Source organism: Cebus imitator, unplaced genomic scaffold (assembly GCF_001604975.1).
Source record: "Cebus imitator isolate Cc_AM_T3 unplaced genomic scaffold, Cebus_imitator-1.0 Scaffold123, whole genome shotgun sequence".
NCBI lineage: Eukaryota > Metazoa > Chordata > Mammalia > Primates > Cebidae > Cebus > Cebus imitator.
Window position 1 is genome coordinate 532746 of NW_016107438.1, and position 21546 is coordinate 554291.

The 21546-nt window shown below is 39.0% G+C and overlaps 1 protein-coding gene across 4 annotated transcripts in view; it reads right to left on the minus strand.

Moving 5' to 3' along the window:
- Positions 1-19316, minus strand: part of CNOT6L (CCR4-NOT transcription complex subunit 6 like) — a 107596-nt gene extending 88280 nt beyond the window's left edge. The window contains exon 1 of one of the 4 annotated variants that reach the window (XM_017540029.2): positions 18359-18593. In XM_017540029.2, the coding sequence (XP_017395518.1) occupies positions 18359-18558 (200 nt within the window). In that variant the 5' untranslated portion in view covers positions 18559-18593. Of the gene's footprint in view, positions 1-18288; positions 18594-18639 lie in introns of those variants that run through there. The other 3 variants (XM_017540031.2, XM_017540033.2, XM_017540032.2) reach the window with 3 other exon arrangements.
- Between the last annotated feature and the right edge of the window lie 2230 nt (positions 19317-21546).

Consider the following 21546-nt stretch of genomic DNA (forward strand, 5'->3'; position numbering starts at 1 on the left):
CACTTGAGCCCAGGAGGTCAATGAGCCTATAATCATGCCACTGCACTCCAGCCTGGGCAACAAAGCAAGACCCTGTCTCCAAAAAAAAAAAAAAAATCTTGTATACAAAGTTTTGAACAATATGAAAGTCTGAGAATAGCTATAACAGCCATCCCATACTTTTGATCAGAATCAAATTATACCATATTTCAATGTTAGATAAACATAAAAGATATGTAAAGATGGTAAAACTAGTATGACTATTCTGAGAACCAGGGTTTAGAATGTGTGTAAGCCATGTCTAAAATCTACAGGTCTCCATTAAAAACAGTAGAGTAAAACAGAAAAAACTTAGTAACCCAGCTGTCTGAGATAAAACTTGATAAAGTATAAAGAAAAGCTCCATCCAGGAAAGGGCTCCAAGGTACCAACATCTTAATTACAAAAGGATTTAAAAGAAAGATAAGGCCAATGCTGACTCACATTGATCCAAAACACTAGCATTAAACAAAGAGCTAACCCTTAACTTTTTGGCATGAATAAAATGCCTACAAAGGTATCCACTCTACTTATACAAATGACTGCCAAGAAGGTGGCGCTTTGTATTGAGCAGAAAGGTTAGAAGGGAAGGGGTGTCAACTTTAAAATAGCTCCTAAAATAGTTGATTAAAAGGATAAAGAACAAGAGAACCTACATTGCTTTGAGTCAAGCTGGGTTCCAGGAAAAGGATACTCTGAGCCTATGTGAAAGCAAAAACCAGCCATTGAAAAATATAGACACCCAGGTTTTGCCAGCAGAAGGAAAAGTATTGTTCATTATCTCCCACAAAGGTAGCAGAGCCTTTAACTTTGATTCCTAGGTTTTCCTGGTAAATAGATAACTCTGCAAGAGCAACAAAGCAAACTAAATATAATGCTCTTCCCAATTTCAATCCTGCAGTCACAATGCCAACTTCACAAACTCATCAGAGGTCACAGAGGAGCTAATTTCCTGTTTTGTTACTTAAAACTCATTACCTTCCTCCTAAGCTAACCAATACAGAAGAATTTCCTCCTTCTTGTTTTGAAGATGACAGAATAATGACAGTATGCATATAACATACTAAAAAAAATTTTTTTAGTTAGTTACTAAGAGTCAAGGAATAGAATTTGATATCATTTTCTAAAACCCAATTGCACATAATACATATGTATTATTACTCCACTTAAGGAAGAGATATTTATCTCTTAACCAATTTTAGAACCTTTATTTTGAAGTTATTTTACCAAAAGACAAAAAAGTAATGGGGAGAATGTAACATTTTATAAATATTTACCAAAAACTCATTGTAAGTCATGCACTCTGTATGTGCCTGGAGTCCCAGCTACTCACAGGCTGAGGCCAGAGGACTGCTTGAGGTCAGGAGCCCGAGGCTATAGTTAACTACGGTTGCATTTGTGGATAGCCACTGTACTCCAGCCTGGGCAACACAGCAAAAACTATGCCCCCTGCCCTAAAGACCTTACAGTACAGGAAACAAGATGAGAAAAATGTAAATAATGACTACTAGATTGTAAACATTAATTTCCCATTTCTTTCTAAAATGTATTTAAAGTTGTTTCCCACAAAAGAAATATAACACTGTTAATAAATAATTGTAATTTAGTAAAGAATGTGTGTAAATTCCATTAAAGTCCATTAAAAAGCTACTAAGAAGATTCCAAAGGAACAGTAGCTCTAAATAAGGTTGATAAAAAATTGTAAGGTGTGTTACAAATATTGTAATATGTAACTATTAATAGTAAAAATTACCTAAATTTATGTACAATTTATACAATATAAATACACTGTATGTCAGCACTAACTATCCTCTTACCAGGATCCCAGCAATAAGAAAAAAGAATAGCGTTACAACTATTTCTCCCAGATATTACAAATCATGATGGATATATGTTGCATGTGCACATATCCTTTATGTATGTTATATAGGTTTTAGTTCTATATGGCTATCTCTTATACTACTAAAAAACATTTTCATTAAACATAAATGACTTCCTAATTACTAAATGAATTTTCAATCTTCTTTTCAGCCAGTACTTATCCCACATGGCTTCTCTGGCTTTGAAAACTAAGGACAACACTATTTCTTGAAACCTTCCCCTCCCTTATCTTCTGGACCAGATTTTAAATAAACTGGTAGAAAAAAGAAAACATGCACTGAATGAATACCCAGTATGTGCCCAGATGGTATGCTGGAGAATTTATCAAAATTATAGATTCTAACTATCAACTATCATTTTACTGATGAGGAAGCTGAGAAATACAGAGAAGTTGTGCAGACACCTAACACCTCACAGCTAGTAAGTGGCTAGACTTGAATTTAAACATAGTTAAGACCAACTACAAAATCCAAGCTTCTACTAAATCACGCCAAATTTTAGACACTCCCATAAGGAAATGCAGAAAAAGTATTTTATAATCTTGGGGTACAGAAAACTTACTGTAAGCAAGGCAGAAACCTTTTATAAAGAATGATAGGGCCAGGTGCGGTGGCACATGCTAGTAATCCCAGCACTTTGGGGGGCCGAGGCAGCCGCATCACCTGAGGTCAGGAGTTTGAGACCAGTCTGACCAACATGGAGAAACTCCATCTCTAACTAAAAATACAAATTAGCTGGGCATGGTGGCACATGCTTGTAATCCCAGCTACTCAGGAGGCTGAGACAGAAGAATTGCTTGAACCCGGGAGGCAGAGGTTGTGGTGAGCCAAGATCAGGCCACTGTACTCCAGCCTGAGCAACAAGAGTGAAACTTTGTCTCAAAAAAAAAAAAAAAAAGAATGAAAAAAAATGAATGATAAACAGTATTTTAAAAATTTAATGTCTATAAGGCAAAGAACAAAGTCATAAACAAAGTCAAAATATAAACAAGAAACTAGAACAAAGTCTCCTCAATATTGATAATGAGAAACAAGGTAATGTTTCTAATATATAAATAGCTCATAACAAAGTAAGTAATAAGAAAAAAATATAGACACCCAATAGAAAAATTTTGGGTAAAGGTCATGATCAGGCAAATCAAAAGAATGCAGTGGCCAAAGAAAAATGTGAAAAAGAATTACCTCCACTATAGTCAAAAAATTCCAAAATCTAAAATATATATGACTTTTTGTTATCAAAACGACAAAAATTAATAAGTGAATATGAGTTTCGGAAAATAAGCATACATCCCCCAATTGTTGGGAGTAAAATCTTACAAAACATTTCTAAAGGGCAATCTGGCAAGATGTATCAAATCTTAAATGTGTAATTATTTTGATCTAGCAATTCCTTTCCTAAAAATTCATACTTTAAAAAAATGTGCAAAGGTGTACATACAAGTTTTTTCACTGCATTAGTGTTGATAATCATCAAAAATACAGAAATAAATTGTCAATCAGCCGGGCGCAGTGGCTCATGCCTGTAATCCAAACACTTTGGGAGGCCAAGGCAGCTGCATCACAAGGTCAGGAGATCAAAAACATCTTGGCCAACATGGTGAAACCCTATCCCTACTTAAAAAAAAAAAAAAGAAAAGAAAAAAAATTAGTTGGGTGTGGTGGCACACACCTATAGTCCCAGCTACTCAGGAGGCTGAGGCAGGAGAATTGTTTGAACCCAGCAGACTGAGGTTGCGTGAGCCGAGATCACACCATTGCACTCTACCCTGGGTAACAAGAGCGAAATTCCGTCCCAAAAAAAAACAAACAAAAAAAAACATAAGGTATGTTTCCACTGTGGAAAATTTGTCAAGTCCTCAAAAAGTTAAACACAGAAATATATATGACCCAGCAATTCCATTCCTATGTATATACCCAAGAAAATGAAAACATACATCCTCACAAAAACACATACATGAAAAGAAAAAGAAATAAACATAATAAAGTATGTATAATATATTGTTCACCCATAAAAAGGAATGTTACATGCTACAACATGAATTAATCTTGAAAATATGCTAAGTAAAAAAAGCATACACAAAAGGTCACTATTAAATGATTCTATTTATATTAAATGCCTAGAAGAAACAAATCCATAGAGAAAAAAGTAGAGTGGAAACTATCAATGGATGGGGGAACTGAAACTAACTCATATTAAATAGGAGGTTTCTTTTGTGGGTTATGGAAATGTTCTGGAATTCACTAGTAGTGGTGGGTTCACAACACAGTGAATGTACTAAAACCACTGAAATACACACTTTAAAATGGTGAATGTTTGTGTTATGTAATACATATCTCAAATTTTTTATCCTAATTTTTTAAAACATGAGGTATATCTAGTAATGAAAAAAAGATCATGTTTTCAAATGAAGAAAAGCAAATTTTAAAAAAGTATATACAGTATGAATCATCTCTGTTATGTTTTTGTGGTTATGTAAGTATATATTGCCCAGAAACAGGTAACAGTACTACTGCTGAGCCTTGAACAACATGGGTTTGAACTGCACAGATTCACTCATGTGGGTACTTTTTTCAACCAAACACAGATGGAAAATACAGCGCTCGTGAGATGAGAAACCCACGTATGCAGAGGGCCAATTTTTCTTATGTATACATGGTAAGACTTGAGTATGTATGTATAGATTTAGGCATGCACAAGGGTCATGGAACCAATCCGCTCTATATCAAGAGACTACTATATATATTATATTAATAACAAGCTTGATTTCCATGAAGCAGGATAACCAGAAAATTATGTATTTCAGTATCATCTGAAATCTTTTTTTTTTTTTTTTTACAAAGAGCACATATTCAAAACAGACATGATGCAATAAAAATACTACTATCTGCAAAGAAAAGTACATTACTATGACAAAGATATATAGACAAGAGTAAAACAAGAGACAATACAAGCAAAGATAATTAACCTGAGTTCCATAAATCGAACATGTGAATGTACATAGAAAAAAAATTACATCACTATTTTCACTAATCTCCAAAATTTTCACACAAACCTAAACAATCTACCATAATAGTATTAACAGTACCTGTGATTTCTGTCACTAACAGAATTATATTGTCATTTCATATTATAATTGTTACAGAAATCTTGAAAAATCATCTATATGTACCAGTACCCCAAAATTATGGTAATTTTTAGACTCGTTGCTAGATGTTACTTAACCGTATTAGCAGAGAAGCATATATGTTATCGTATCACAAATTGGTTTGTTTTATATATTCTGGCATTTCAATAAAACAAGTTCCTTTTAAGTCCTACTTTCTTTCACTCATTTAAAATTGTTATACTACAAAGAATTCACAGCCTTCTCCAGACTGCCAAAAGGTCCACAGCACCAAGGATTAAGAATTCACGAATTAGCAGCAGAAAGGGAAACCAATCATGAGGATATTCTACTTATGCAAGCATAAAGTAAGTAGAGCCCAAATTCAGGCAACAATAGAAATCACTCCAATAGAATTCACAGCAATCAATTTAACTAACACAAAATATACAATTTCTTTCCTTGACGTGCCTCTTCTGTTTTTCTTGTCTCTGACTTCCTCATATTCAACCATTAATTTCACTTGAAAGCTTTTTTCCATCCCAACCAACATAAAATTTGTGCACTAATAAGAGACCTGAGGTTTTGAATTTAAAAACCGCTTGCTGCTCTAGAGTTGAAATATTTGTATCAAAATTCCTTACCCAGGTATTCAAGCCCCCCCTCCATGATCATGCTCCAATTTGCCTTATTAACCTCATGTTCCCACTCAAGCCCTAGAAGTTAATGGGAAAATTACTTACTTTCCCACTCACCACCCTTGAACCTGGACTCATTTTTCTGCAATTATAGATCTCTTGATACTATTTCCATGTCTGTAATGCCATTTAATTATTCATTCATTTAATAAACATTTTCCGATTCCCTACTACATGCCAAACACTGTATTAAGCCCTACTATGTATCAAACACTTAAGCTACAGAGGTGAGGCATGTAACATCTGTGCCCTTAAAAATCTCACAGTTTAAGGCTACAGCGGGAGGATCTGTTGAGCTCAGGAGTTCAAGGCCAGCCTGGGCAACATAGCAAGATCTCCAACTCTTTTTAAAAAAAAAAAAACAAAAAAAAAAACCCTCACAGTCTAATGCAAAACAGAGACATAAGCCAAAGTTAAACACAAGACAATGTGTAAGTGTTATGAATGAAAATGCACAGAATGCTAGAAGAGCACAGAAAAAGATCATAAAGCAAAGACTGGAAGTACCAAGTAAGGTTTCCCAGAGTAGGGAGTACCAGAAGCAGATTATTAAAGAAATCAATGAGGTCATAAAGTATAATGTATTGTAGGCATATATAGGCTATAAGTCATTCACTACAGCTAAGCTAGGGAATACATGAGAGAAAGAAGTAACAAATACGAAAACAAGAAAAGCAAGCAAAGACAAGATCAACATGGCCCTTACATATACTAAGAAATGTTGGGTGTGGTGACTCACACCTGTAATCCCAGCACTTTGTGGGGCCGAGGTGGGAGAATCACAGGATCAGGAGTTTGAGACCAGTCTGGCCAACATAGTGAAACCTGTCTCTACTAAAAATACAAAAAATTAGCCGGGCATGGCGGCATGCGCCTGTAATCCCAGCTACTTATGAGGCTGAGGCAAGGAGAATCACTTGAACCCAGGAGGCAGAGGTTGCAGTGAGCCAAGACCGTGCCACTGTACTCCGGCCTGGGCAACAGTGCAAGACTTCGTCTCAATAATAATAACAATAATAATGCTAAGAAATTTGCATCTTATTTAAAAGTAATAGGAAGCAGCAAGATATCCTGGAAAGTACATAAGTTTAGGGATTCCAATGACTCAATCTGTCACTTACTTGACCTTCATCAAATCTGCCTCTCTAAGTTTCAGTTTCCTCAACTGTAAAGCAGAAATTAATAATATAAACTTACCAGGATTGTCACAGGAAGAAATGAGTTAGTTCAGGTAAATCTCTTAGCATAGGAGTCAGTCAGACTACAAACCGCATCCAGCCTGATTTGGCAGCAACGAATAGTTTTTGTATTTTTAAAGAATTGTTAAAAAAGAATTACAACAACAAAACAAAGGATTGTTAAAATACAAAAAATTACAGCAAAAACAATATGCAACAGAGATAATACATGACCTAAAAAGCCAAAGTATTCACATCTGTTCCTTTACAGAAAAAAAGCTTGCTAGGCCTGACATGGTGGCTCATGCCCGTAATCCCAACAGTTTGGGAGGCCGAGGCAGGTGGATCATTTGAGTCAGGAGTTCAAGACTAGCTTGACCAACATGGTGAAACCCCATCTCCACTAAAAATACAAAAATTAGCCAGGTGTGGTGGTGTGTGTCTGTAACCTCAGCTTCTCAGGAGCCTGAGGTAGGAGAATCACTTGAACCTGGGAGGCGGAGGTTGCGCCAAGATTGTGCCACTGCACTGTGGCCTGAGTGACAGTGAGACTCCACCATTGAAAGAACAGAAAAGAAAAAGAAGAGGAAAAAAAAAGAGAAAAGAAAAGCTTGCTGTCTCCTATCCTAGCCCATAGTAGGTAGCCAGAAAACAGAAACTATTATGAAATGATTATAAGTAGAGAATTTAAGCAACATAGAAAGAAGTTTACAAGGATTTCTCTGGTGACAATGTATACAAAGGAAAAGATGTTAAAGGAGATATAATGGAAGTTGCAGACTAACAAGATATTGAGGTAGTCTATTAATTTTTTCCCTGCCTTTCTTCTCATCATAAAGGTAAGAGCAACATCTATCTCCTCTCTTGTTTCTCCCTGTAGGTTAAAATCTTTATGTACTCTGTATGTTACAGCACTTAATGTTAGTCACTTGGCATATTCTACCTTCACTTGTTTACTAGATCCAGACTTAAAGGTCTGATAAGCGTAAGCATTACAGTATAAAACTAAGTGTTTTAAAGTCAAACAGATCCGGTTGTAATCTTGGGCATGTTAATTAACTTATTTCCTAATTCGAAACAGTAATAGAGTACATGCATGGTTTTTTAGTTTGTTTTTTTACTATGAATGTGCCAGGTAATGTTCTAAACACTTTGCAGTATTACATCATTTAATCCTCACACAACTCTAAGAGATAAGAAATATTATCTCCCTATCATAGATGAGAAAACTGAAGCATGGAGAAGTTCGATGAGTTTCCAGAGAACTAGAAAGTGGAGAATCCAAGGCTCACTTTCTTAACCAGCTTCAGGATGAGAATCATACTGCCTCTCTGACAGGATTTTCATGAAGACTAATTTAAATTACACATTTAAAGGGAAAGAGGGGAGTAGCTTTTCACATTCCTCGGTACTCAGTAGTCAAATAAATATTAGTTCCATTTCCTGACAGAAAGATTATTCTACATTTCTTTTTATTCCCCAGAACCCTGAATACAATAGTCTATAACAAATAGAAGCTTAATGAATATTAATTAATAGGTTATACTTTTGATGATTCAAATTCTTATAGTGTTTCAAGGCTACCATTCTATACATAACTGACATTATGTTGTTTCATAAAATTATATGTAGATGTTGCAGAAGACTGTACTAAATATGAACCTATACAAGAACATACTCTGTAAGTAATTTCTGGGTTTTACTTTGTTAAATATACTAAACATTATGATCAGAAAGCAATGGATATATGAAATACCAACAAAGTCTTTGTATGGAGAGACATTAAGGTTAGTATATACTAAATTTAGTTCTATTCTTTTAGCAGTATTTGTAGCTGGTATTATATGATTTATGTTACTCGTTTAGGAAAACTAAGTAATATGGGAAAGGGAAAAATAGAGTATACACTTTAAGATTACAGAGGGAGGTTCTCTGCAAAATACTAATATAGAGAACATAAAGTGTTTAAATCTCTATTTTGTGTCAGCAATTTCAATTGTTAATAAATGAAAACAGTATTTGAAAGCCCAAAATTACCAGGCATTTATTCAGTACAAATGATGAGTCTCTAATAGAGCAAAACAAACTACTTACTTCTTTTAAATTAAGTATAAATTTTATCTGTACCAAAATTTTAAAGTGGAGTAAAAAGAATTAATGAAAACTAATAATCCTGCTACAAAAAAGAATACAAAACAAAAATTTTGTTAACAGAAATATTCTTAGCTAAACTCAAAGTTATCTTAACTTCTGAGAGAGATATGTGAAGGACAAAAATTAAAATTTTTTCAAATATTTAATCAAAATGTGGCTGCATGGGAACACAATTAAAATTTCTAAAAGTAAACAGAGTAATCGCCACATCAAAGTGAAACACAACTTTACCTTTCTGAACAAAGTTTCCTATGAAATTTGTTAAATTTTTTAGAAAATTGTAAAGAAAACGTATAGAAACCAAGCTATTGATGCTGAAATGTTTAGGGTGGGGGAACATCAACTGAGAGCTAGATTCAAAGTACATTAAACATAAAATTTTTTATTAACCACAACCCCAATATGGCAAAGGTTGCTTACTTTTTAAATTTTTTTAATTGGAACATAATTGTATATATGTATGGGGTACACAGTGATGTTTCTGCACATACAATGTATAGCGATCAGATCAAAGTAATTAACATATCCATCATCTCAAACATTTATCATTTCTTTGCATTTGGAACATTCAATATTTTCCTTCTAGCTATTTGAAACTACCTAATAATACTGTTAACTATAGTCATTCTACAGTGCTATAGAACACTAGAACTTACTTCCCCATCTACCTGTAATTTTGTATCCTTTAACAATCTCTCTTTTTAGCCCCTCTTCCCCCATCCTTTCCAGCCTCTAGAATCCTCTTTTCTACTTTTTATTTCCGAGATCAACTTTTTTTGGCTTCCACCTATAAGTGACAATATGTGGTGTTTTACCTTTATGTTCCTGGCTTATTCCACTTTACACAGTGTCCTCCAGTTCCATCCAAGTTGCCAGGAATGACAGGATTTCATTCTTTTTGAAGATGGATTTAATTCTTTATGGCTAAAGTATTCCATTGTGTTCACTTCTTTTTAAGTTCATGGTTAGCACTTCATTATGATTTGGTTTCCTCTCTGATGCCCTCCAAATCTAGCTATCAAGCTACTCAGTAAGAAATTCTCCACACAATTTTTATTAAATATTTTTCAAAAGAAACAGTACTTTCCACTGCTTAAAAAACCTGAATCATTCAGATCATCAGTAAAAGATTAAGTCCTCTCTAAATGTGCATGTGGAGTGATGGGAAGATGATTAAAGACCAAGAAAGGAGTGGGGAAGGAAGGAAGGAAGGAAAAAAGAGAGAAAAAGATGAAGATCTAGCCCCTCTTCCTCCAGCAAGTTAAACACTATTATCTGCCACTTATTAATTGACATGGCATCTTTGCTTTTCTAATCCACATTTCATACTTCCCTCAAAACTCAGTCCTAACACACACACACACACACACACACACACACACACTCTCTCTCTCTCTCTCTCTCTCTCTCTCTGAACAAACTAGGAAGTGAACTTCCTCAACCTGATAAAGGCTATTAACGAAAAATTTACAGCTCACTACCTTCTGCACACTGCCTAACTATGGGCTAGCCCTTCTCCACAAGGAGCAGTTAAAAAAACATTAGCTAACATCATACTTAATGATAGAAGACTGAATGTTTTCCCCCTAAGATTGGGAACAAGACAAGAATTTGCTGCAAGTCAAGTGTCTTCTCTTGACACTTATTTTCAATAACGTTCTGGAGGTTCTACCAAGGGCAATTAAGCAAGAAAATAAACTAAAATGCATCCATATTGGAAAAATAAAATTGAAACTTCATTTGTTTGCAGGTGACATGGTATCTGTATGTAGAAAATCCTATGGAATCTATTTAAAAACGATTAGAACTAAGAAATTCAGCAAGGATGCAGGGTACAAGATCAACACATATAAATCAAGTACATTTTTATACACTTGCTATGCAAAAAAAAAAAAAAAACCCCAATTTTTAATTTACAATATCACCTAAAAGAAAAAGGCCAGGCATGGTGGCTCACACTTGTAATCCCAGCACTTTTGAAGGCCGAGGCAAACAGGTCACAAGGTCTGGAGTTCAAGACCAGCCTGGCCAATATGGTGAAACCCCATCTCTAACAAAAATACAAAAATCAGCTGAGTGTGGTGGCGGTCACCTATAGTCCCAGCTACTCAGGAGGATGAGGCAGGGGAATCGCTTGAACTCAGGAGGTGGAGGTTGCAGTGAGCTGAGATCACACAACTGCATTCCAGCCTGGGTGACAGAGAGAGACTTTGTCTCAAAAAAATAAAATAAAATAAAATATTTGGGAAGAAATGCAGCAACAGAAGTATGAAAATTACATTCTGAAAACTATGAAACACTGTTGACATTTGAAGATCTAAATAAATAGAAAAACATCCCATGTTCATGGACAAGAAACCTTAATATTTAGATGGTAGTGGTCCCAAAACTGATGTACAGATTTAACACAATCCCTATCAAAATTCCAGCTGACTTCTTTGCAGAAGCTGGTCCTAAAATTGATATGGAAATACAAGAGACTCAGCCAAAACAATCTTAAAAAAGAAAAAAAGAGTCTTTCTTTTTTTCTTCTCAAAAAGAAAAAGTTTGAGAGGTTTGAGGACTCAGACTTCTCAATTACAAAGCTACAGTAGTAAAGATCATACATATATGGATAAGGATATACATATAAATCAAGGACATAAAATTAGAAGCCCAGAAATAAATCCTCACACTTACAGTTAATTAATATTGAACAGGGGTGATGACCCAATTCAATGGAAAAAGAATAGTTTTTTCATAATACTGGGGAAACTAAACATCCACATGTAAAGAAATGTTAGACCTCTACAACAGACCATATACTGAAATTAACTCAAAATGGATCAAAGTCTAAATGGAAGAGTTAAGACTATAAAACTATCAGGACAAAACACAGAGGTAAATCTCTGTGGCCTTAGATTAGGCAATAATTTCTTAGATATGACACCAAAAACACAGCAAAAATAATAACAATTTCACTTCATCAAGCTAAAAACATTTGTTCCTCAAATGACACCACCAGGAAAATGAAAAGACGACTTACAAAATGGGGGAAAATATTTGCAAATCATATATAAGAGACACATCTAGAGAATATAAAAGACTCTTACAGCTCAATAATTTAAAAAACTCATTATAAAAATGGGCAAAGAATTTGAGTCTTTTCACACACTTCTTTGCAAAGAGGATATACAAATGGCCGATAGCACATAAAAAGCATCATTAGCCATCAGGGAAATGCAAATCAAAACCAGGATCAAATCACACCCACTAGGAGAGCTAAGATCAAAAAAAGGATGTAATAACAATTATTGGCACAAAGTAGATATATTAGAGCTCTCATACGCTGCTGGCAGAAATGTAAAATACTGAGGCTGCTTTGGAAAACAGTTTAGAAGTTCCTCAAAAGTTTAAACACAAAGTGGCATATGTTCCAGCAATTCCATTCTTAGGTACACACCCAAAAGAATTCAAAACATACATACATAAGAACTTGTACATGAATGTTCACAGTGGCAAGATTTATAAATAGCCAAAAAGTTGGAACAACCCAAATGTCCATCAGCTGATGAATAGATAAATGTGGTTTATTCTTACAGTGGCATACTATTCAGCCATTACAAGAATGAAGTACGTGCTATGACATGGATGAACCATGAAAACATGGTAAGTGAAAGATGCCTCTCATAAAAGACCATATAATACGACTGCATTTGTACAAAATGTCCAAAATTGGCCAAATAGAGAAAGGAGATAATAATTGCCTAGAACTACAGGCATAAGAGAATGAAGGGTGAATCTTAAAGGATATAAGATTTATATTTTAAGTGATGAAAATGTTCTAAAATCAATTATGCTAATGGTTGCACAACTGTGAATATACTAAAAACTACTGAGTTGTATACTTTAAATGGATTACTTCTAAGGTATCTAAATTATACCTCATAAAAGTGGTCCAAAAAAACAAGCAACCCTTTAAGTGATTCCTGACCCAACTGACATTCCATTTTGTTACTCCCTGTCAGAATGTCTATAAACAGTTTATATCATATTGACTTGCACTAGTACATTTGTTTTGAAATATCTAAATTATATGCTTTATCTCCCTTACTGACAAACTTTAAGCTTTGCTAGAGTCTCTTCTACATCTTTCATACCTCTCTTTAGAACTGGGTACAATAATGGGTACAGAATGGGTCCTCAGATTAGGTTTTTAATTTTCAAGATGCAAAATATTAGAAGTATTTACCATGGAGAAATTAACCAGACTACTCCAAAATCTTCCTTTTGGGAAATTAAGAGATTATATATAACTCCCAGAGATGCCTAACCAAACTCTTAGAATAAAAATAAGTAAAGGTGACACAGAGCTGAGGTTTCACATAATAATAATCCTGGGTAATGAAGGAATAAATTGTGGCCAGGCACAGTGGCTTACGCCTGTAATCCCAGAACTTTGGGAGGCCAAGACAAGCGGATCACCAGGTCAGCAGTTCAAGACCAGCCTGACCAACATGGTAAAACCTCATCTCTATTAAAAAATTTTAAAAAATAAATTGTGATTCAATTAAAATTAAAGTTGTCCGGTTAAAAAATTCCATTTACTGCATTAGAGGTCCAGTGTTAGTTCAGTTAGTAAAAGAAAGTTGTAGTATTTTCATCAGGAAGCATGAGCACAAATTAATAATTAAGCTTTTGTTGTTTACTTGATGATTTTATTGTTTTCTGGTTTAAGGCTCACACATAATTAATTTTAATAACTTTAGAATTACAAAAACTGCAGCAACAAACAAGAGAATATGGGAAGGTCCACCTAAATGAGATTTCCTCAAAGTAGTAGTAGTAATAATAATAATCATCATCATCATCATCTATCCCAATAGCAGAGGAAGAAAATTCAAAAAATGTGTTTCCTATGAAACTATACCCAGAAACTGAAATTCAGAGTTTTGTCCTACTGATCTGAACTGATTTCAAAATACAAAGAGAAATAACTCAAACTGCCAGAACTCATTAAACCACAATGACAGTCAATAACTGGATAGTACAGGAGAGACCCACTAAAGGTTATAGAATCCAACTCTAATGTTCTCTGAAAAAATTTGCATCTATAAATAGCTACGGAAATTCACTTATCATTTAAGCCCCTCAATGATGAGAGCTTCCCTCTCCCACTCCTGTGACTCTTACTCTTTTCCCTTTTCTCCTCTCCCTATCACTCTCCACTCACACACAATTTTACTCTTTGAAGATGGAAAGCAAATCTTAACGATCATAATTCATCTTTTGGATGTAATTTCATAAATACATGCTAACATCTAAAATAACACCATGAAATGCCCCTTGCAGCAGAGATGGCCAAGCTTTCCACCAGCCAGGGACATTTCCCACCCCCCTTGCATTCAAATATGACTCTGTGACAAATTTAGAGGAATGTTTATCATTTAAGTCTAGAGTTTCTTTTCTTTTCTTTTTTTTCTTTGAGACGGAGTTTCACTCTTGCTACCCAGGCTGGATCGCAATGGCACGATCTCAGCTCACCGCAACCGCCGCCTCCTGGGTTCAAGCAATTCTCCTGCCTCAGCCTCCCCAGTAGCTGGGACTACAGGTGTGCGCCACCATGTCCAACTAATTTTTTTTGTATTTTTAGTAGAGATGGGGTTTCGCCATGTTGATCAGGATGGTCTCGATCTCTTGACCTCGGGATCCACCCGCCTCAGCCTCCCAAAGTGCTGGGATTATAGGCTGAGCCACCACGCCTGTCCTAGAGTTTCTTAAGAAATGGTCTTCTGGCAATAGGCAGGACACCAAGGCCCCAAGGAATGGTGGAGTCACAAGATATAAGTTGTATGAGTCCCCAAATTACAACATGGAGGAAAGCCACAACAAACCTGCTAACTAACCAGTGCCACCTGCACTGGAACTGTCATGAAAGCAAGTAAATTTCTTTGTATTATGCCACTGAAATTTTGGAATGTATTTATTACTCTAATTAGCATTACCCAAAGTAATACACGCAGAAATTCCTAAGTATTCCAATTCCCCCTAATTAAAGACATTAATAACAGATACTTTGGAAAGATTGCTTAAAAGCCCATTTAAGTAACATTAAATTTTAAAACCTAAACAACTTTCCACCTTGACTTTGTTGTAACATAATTCCTTTAGTCTAAATAGCCTTAGTACTTCCACTTCATATCCAAATACTGTACCTTTGTAGTTCAATATCATCTGTTTTCATGATTATTACAGAGAAATGTTCTTCCCAATTCTCCCAAATCAAAAAAAAAAAATTATGAAGTCTTTCAAAATAATTCACAAAGTCCAATGAAAATTACTTTACCAAATACTAAATAAGAGCAAATTCATTTCTATTTGTTTCTAAGGTATTAAAAAGTATCTTTTATAGTTTTAAGGTAAGAATATTTCCATAAATATAACCACATGGGTTCTGTTCAATGTAAATACACTCCTACAACACACACTTTTAAAAAATCACATTTTGCATTCTAAAAGTTGCCCCTAGTTATTTATAAAACTTCAAGCCCCTCAATGATGAGAGCTTCCCCCTTCCAATCCTGTGACTCTTACCTTCACAGAAACTTTTATATATAAATATGCATAAAAGTTATACTAAATGTGTTGAAATTTTAGTTTGAATTTTAGAAAATAAGATTTTTTCTTATCATTATTGATACAAATAAATTACGTAAGCCCTACTGGGAAACCTGGCATTTGTAAATAGGGACATGACAAATTTAAACCAATGAAACTCCCACATTCTCTTTGTCCTGTTTTTACCCAAAACAAAAAGAAGCCTTAAATTTACCTTTCTGTTGTCTTTACCTTAAATTCCATACCTCTCCACAACATTTTTTGCACACATCATAGTTAAAATTTAATGAACACATTTCCTACTCCAGACAAAATAATAAAAATGGAAAGTTATTGAAAGTTAAGTTGACAGAGGATTTTAACTTCTATTCAGAAAAATATTCTAAGAGGTTTTATTTATCAAAATCAGTAACATGACCTAGGATTTTTTGTAGCATTTAACTTTGGGTATCTATATAAACTCTAGTTCCTTTATCTTTTTTAATGTTTAAATGTATGGAAACATATATGTGTTACACAGAGGTTGAATTTTTTTTTCCAGGGCTACAAAGAAAAAATTATAAAGAATAATCAAACTGAGAGATGATCTATTTGAAAACATGAAAATATATTATGATTATTTTTAACTAGGCTATTTTAATGACCATTTTTATTTCTAGAAAAAAAGACTTACCATATACTTTAAAGTTGTTTATATATACCTTTTGTATATTGAAGGACTCTGATAGATTTTTTTAAATCTTATAGTTACTTAATACTGCTCTAAATAATTAATCAGTATTTGTGCTTGGAAAGGCTCTTCAATGCCCATAGTCAGGGCTACACGAGGCAGTACTAAACTAAGCATCTACTATATGCCAAACGTATGTTTTCACATCTATTCTCAAAACAGCCTTACTATAAAGGTAATAGCTCTCTGTGACTGATAAAACTGTGCCTTACAGATAGTAGATATGTTGCTTAAGGTCAAACAGCTAAGAAAAATGACATAGCTGGGATGCTAACTGAAGTCTGTAAAACAAGTCCTGTTCCCCACTACGTGTCTTAAATGTTTTTCCAGTAGTGGTAGTAGAAAACAGCTCTTTGCCCCTCCTTCTCTTCCCTCCGTTTCCCAGTGAACAGCATACAGTATTTCTTTGTGAGACCAGGTGCAAAGAGCAATCTCTGGTCATGACACAGAGCACGGCCTACAAGGATAGAATCTGTATTATGATTTTATCCATAGCAGGATTCTAGTTAAATGATCTAACTACATACAAATGTAATGAGGTTGGAGTAGAAACGTATATTAGCAAACAGTCATCCAAGTCCATATGTAATTGGTTCTGAAATGCACTGTACACCTATTGGCAGCAGGTTTACCTTTACAATTGAATTTTGCTTATTCTCAAAATAGCTTTCCAGGAGCACATGCTGAGTAGACAACAGAGGCTGCTTCATCTAGTTTTTGGAGACTGAGGAAAACGTGTTTGTTGTGCGTATCTTGATTGACAAGATAAACAGAGGCAATACGGTAAAATGTAACACTGTGCTTCCAATGTGTACAAACGGCTCAGCTAAACTCCTTGTACACAATCCACCTAAACGTTTAGTCTAAGCTCAATACCCGCCGAGTTAAGGAGGATGACAGCACCAGTAACTTCCTCTTCCTCGCCCAGCTCCTCAGCTCCGCGCGTACACGCCTTTCCCCCTAGGAGGCAGGATAAAACTTCAAATGCACAAAATCCATCCAATCCCACCAACACCAGAGGACAGCGAAGCCAGTTTCCCTTTCTTTCTCGGCCTTTCCAAGAAAATGTTTGTCTAATTTAAAAACAAAAATCATACCAAAGAGAAAGTATTTGCAACAAAAATCCAAAATATTTACTCATTCCTTCCACAAAGCCCTAGGGGAAGGAAGAAAAGAAGGGACCTCGACACCACGTATTCCCAAGACTGACTGTTCTGATTCACTTTCCCTCGGGTCCCACAGGCGGCCGGGGGAAGGCTTGCAGTCGGAACGACAAAATAAGCCTTCTAGTCTCCTCAGGAGACGCGGAGGCGGCCACGGCGACGGCAATTGGCGCGTCCCGCCTCCGACCCTCACCTGCCCAGGCCGGAGGCAGCGACGTGGGCTCGCGCGGGCTCGGCGTCCCGGGAGGCGTCCGGGGAGGCGGGCGGGCGCCCAGGCGGTTAGGCCGCGCTGCAGGCCGGCGCGCTTCCTGCCGCGGCCCGGGGAACGGCGGCCCCGGGAACGGCGGCGCGGCGCCGACCCGCAGCTCTCCCAGCCCCGCTGCCGTGCGTGTGCCGCACTCACTCGGCCCTCACCGACCGGCTCCTACCGAGCAACTCTCACCTGCGAGGCTCGGGAGCCTCGGCCACAAGGCGGGAGGGACACGCCACTCTGGGGTCCCGGGGCCGGGCCACCGTCGACACACACACACACACACACACACACGCCACTCTGGGGTCCCGGGGCCGGGCCACCGTCGACACACACACACACACACACACACACACACACACCAGAACCTTCTCCCTCCTCTGAAGGGACGCGGGTCAGCCCCGCCGCCCCCTCCAGTCACCCGACACACACCCACTCGCCGCGGGTCCTCGGGCCGCCTCCCGCCCGCCAAAGTCCCAACTCGCACACCCACACGCACATTTGTCCCTCTCCCACCTCATTTCCCCGGGGAAGCGCTCTCTTCCCAACACTCTCGATCCTACTCCGCGGCACAAGAACACTCTACCTCATGCTCTTCCTCTGGCCCAGAAGAAGCAACAGCAGCCATTTCCCCGCGGCAGGGGAAACACACACACAAACACGCGCGCGCGCGCACCAGGCCCCCACAGATGCTTCCCCTCCAGAGCCGCGGCCGCAGACGCAAACACAAACACTCAAGGCGGGCCTCGCTCCCGCCCGCCCCGAGGGGAAGCCGCGGCGGCACATAGGGCCCGGACCCGGGGCTCGCGGGAGGGCGCGCAGGGAACCCGGGCCCGGGGTCGTAGGGGACCCGCGCCCCCTCCTCACCTGCATTCAGCGCGCCGGGGTCCGGGCGGCGGCGGCGGCGGCGGCGACGGGGCGGCTGGTGCTGGTGCTGCGGCGGCGGGGGAGGCGGCGGCGGCGGTGGCGGCGGGGCTGAGGGCAGCAAAGACATGCAGGCAGCCCGCCGGGGGGAGAGGCACCGGCCGGAGGGGATGCGGGGCGGGCGGGCCGGGCCGGGCCGCCTGACGAACCGCAGAGGCGGCGGCGCGGAGGACGGCTGAAGGGAGCGAGAAGGAGACGGACCGGGGGGCGGGAAGAGGGACTAGGGCCGCGCCGCCGAGCTTCGAGGACAGTGACCCCGGGCGCGCAGGAGAGGCCCCGCGGCCGCGGCCGCTGACGCGAAGGCCCCCGCCGAAGGAAGCTGCGCCCCCGCAGAGCCGGAGCCGCGTCTATTGCTCCGAAAGCCACGCAGAGCCTGGCCTTGGCCTTGGCCTCCTGGCGCTGGGGCTGCCGCCGCTGCGGGGGTTGCCGCTGCGCCGGGTGCTGCTGGGGCCGAGGTTGAACAGAGACGCCTGCGTTCGGTTCCTTCGCTCTCGCTCACACACGTTCACACCCCCGAAGGCCGGGGGAAAGGCGTCCGGGCGATATCCGTATTGAGATTAATAACAAGGTGCAGAGAGTGCGAGAAGGAGGAGGGTTGATTGACGTGGAGGGGCTGGCGGGAGTCAGTCACTCCCGGGTGCGGAGGGTTGGGGTGAGGGGAAGGAGGCGGGGCGGCAGCGGGGCGGAGCTCCAGCGCCGCGCCTTGGCCCCGCCCCCTCGTGCGCCGCGTACTGTCGCGGTGCCAGCGCGGAGGCCGGGGTCTTGCGGGTTTTTTTTACCCTTGCTGTTTTCTCACTCTTTTTCTGGCTTGAGCGAGAAGCGGGGCTGAGAAGACTGGTAGGGCATCAAAAACCCACATCCACAGAGCCTTGGCGGAAGAGACGGGAAACCGCCTCACCCTGGGTTCTTGTGTGGGCGCTGTTTACTGCACCCTCCTCGCCCGAGGCGACCTGACGGCGAAGCAGAGCGTAGGTCTAGGTGGCTGAGACGCCAGGTGAGGTGAAGTGACCGAGGGAAATGTTTCCTGACATCTTGGATGGATTTTTTTTTTTTTTAAACATGTAACATCTCTAAGTTGTATCGTGAAAGGTAAATAAAAGAACCTGTGACGCTCAGCGATAACCCGGTGCTTCTCCTTTCTCGCGGTAGAATTACGTTTGTTGTTTGGTTGTTTATCCATGCTATCTACAGAATGAAGAGATCCAAATGTAAACTGGAAATAGTACTGTTTACTTGGTGAACGTGGCTGTGATAGTTTAAGTTTCTGGGTTTTGTTTTTGTTTTTTGTGGGGCAGTTTCAGCATTACTGCCAGCAGTCCAGAAAGCAAATTACGCCGGCTGTAGAAGCAGAATACTGACTGCTGTTGCAGTTTTGCACAATTTTAATCTCTTTCTCAATGCATGCCCGGGCTCGTGTGTTTACCAGTGTTAGTCAAGGGTATATTAGCAATGTTCAGTATTTTTTTTCCCCTACTGGAGTGTTGTTTAGCACACTAAACACGTTGCGTTGGTTGCAATTCATCTTAGGCCTTATTACTGAATGTAAAATGCCTTCATCTCTTTGGTGAAAAGGTGCGGTAAAAATGCAAATCATCATTTAGCTAAAACTGAACAGCTGTTACAAGAGTCCACAATTGCAGAACTATTGCACCACTTTCATCTTGGGACCAGAAAGCGTGAGTGAGTGAGTGAGTGAAAGAAAAAGCCCCTCAGGATGCAAGACCACAGACTCTTTTCTACCTATGTTAATTTTCCATTTCCCTCCCCAGCAACACCAGCCCCACACCGTCTTCTGTAAAACATGTCAAAATGGCCTTAACCCTGGAAGAAGTCTCACTCTTTCCCTACTACGAGTCTAGGCTGACATACAATGAATATATCTTTGGCTTTGTAAGCAGGAAAGCCAAGTAAGTCACTTCAGGAGTCCAAATAGTGGGGCCTGCCTCAATGGCATCTTGCCACAGTATTTCTCCTTGGCATACAAACACTCTCCCAAGGAGAAATACTACCAAATATGGAAGGAAAGAGGAAAATAAATACCAGAAAAAATATAAATCAGATAATGTGATAGCCTCACAGATTTAAGTATCTTAAATACTGATAAATTTATATGAATTTTCTATGAGTATTCAATGAATTTTCATTCATATACAATAAACACATGTGGGGGGCATATTATGTTCCAGATCCTATGTTTAGCATTGGAAGCACACAGCCAAGCATATATAGCGCTTTTTCTTTATTTTTTTTTTGAGATGGAGCCTTGCTCTGTTGCCAGGCTGGAGTACAGTGGCGCGATCTCAGCTCACTGCAACATTCACGTCTCAGGTTCCAGCAATTCTCCTACCTCAGCCTCCCAAGTAGCTGGGAGTACAAACAGGCATCACCACGCCCTGCTAATTTTTGTATTTTTAGTAGAGACAGGGTTTCACCATGTTGGTCAAGCCGGTCTCGATCTGTTGACCTCGTGATCCACCCACCGGGCCTCCCAAAATGCTGGGATTAAGGCGTGAGCTACCGCGCTGGGCCATATATTCCCTTTTCTTAAGTAACTCACAATCATTGTAGGGGAAACTGACACATAAACAGGAAATTCTCACAGAATAAACCAGAAATGAAAGTTTGAGAGGTGACAAAAATTAAGTCACAACAATATCTAGGAGGATAGGCAGAAAGCACTGGCATTTACACGTGAGCCATATGACATCTGCCCACTCTCACAGGCTGCCTAGCAGTAGTGACAGGTGGAGAAAAATGACAGGGTCAGTGGATCAAAGTTTGCTACAGAGAGTAACCTGTTTTTGATATCTCATTTCTGAGGATTTTTCATGTTTGTTAGATACTGCAGCT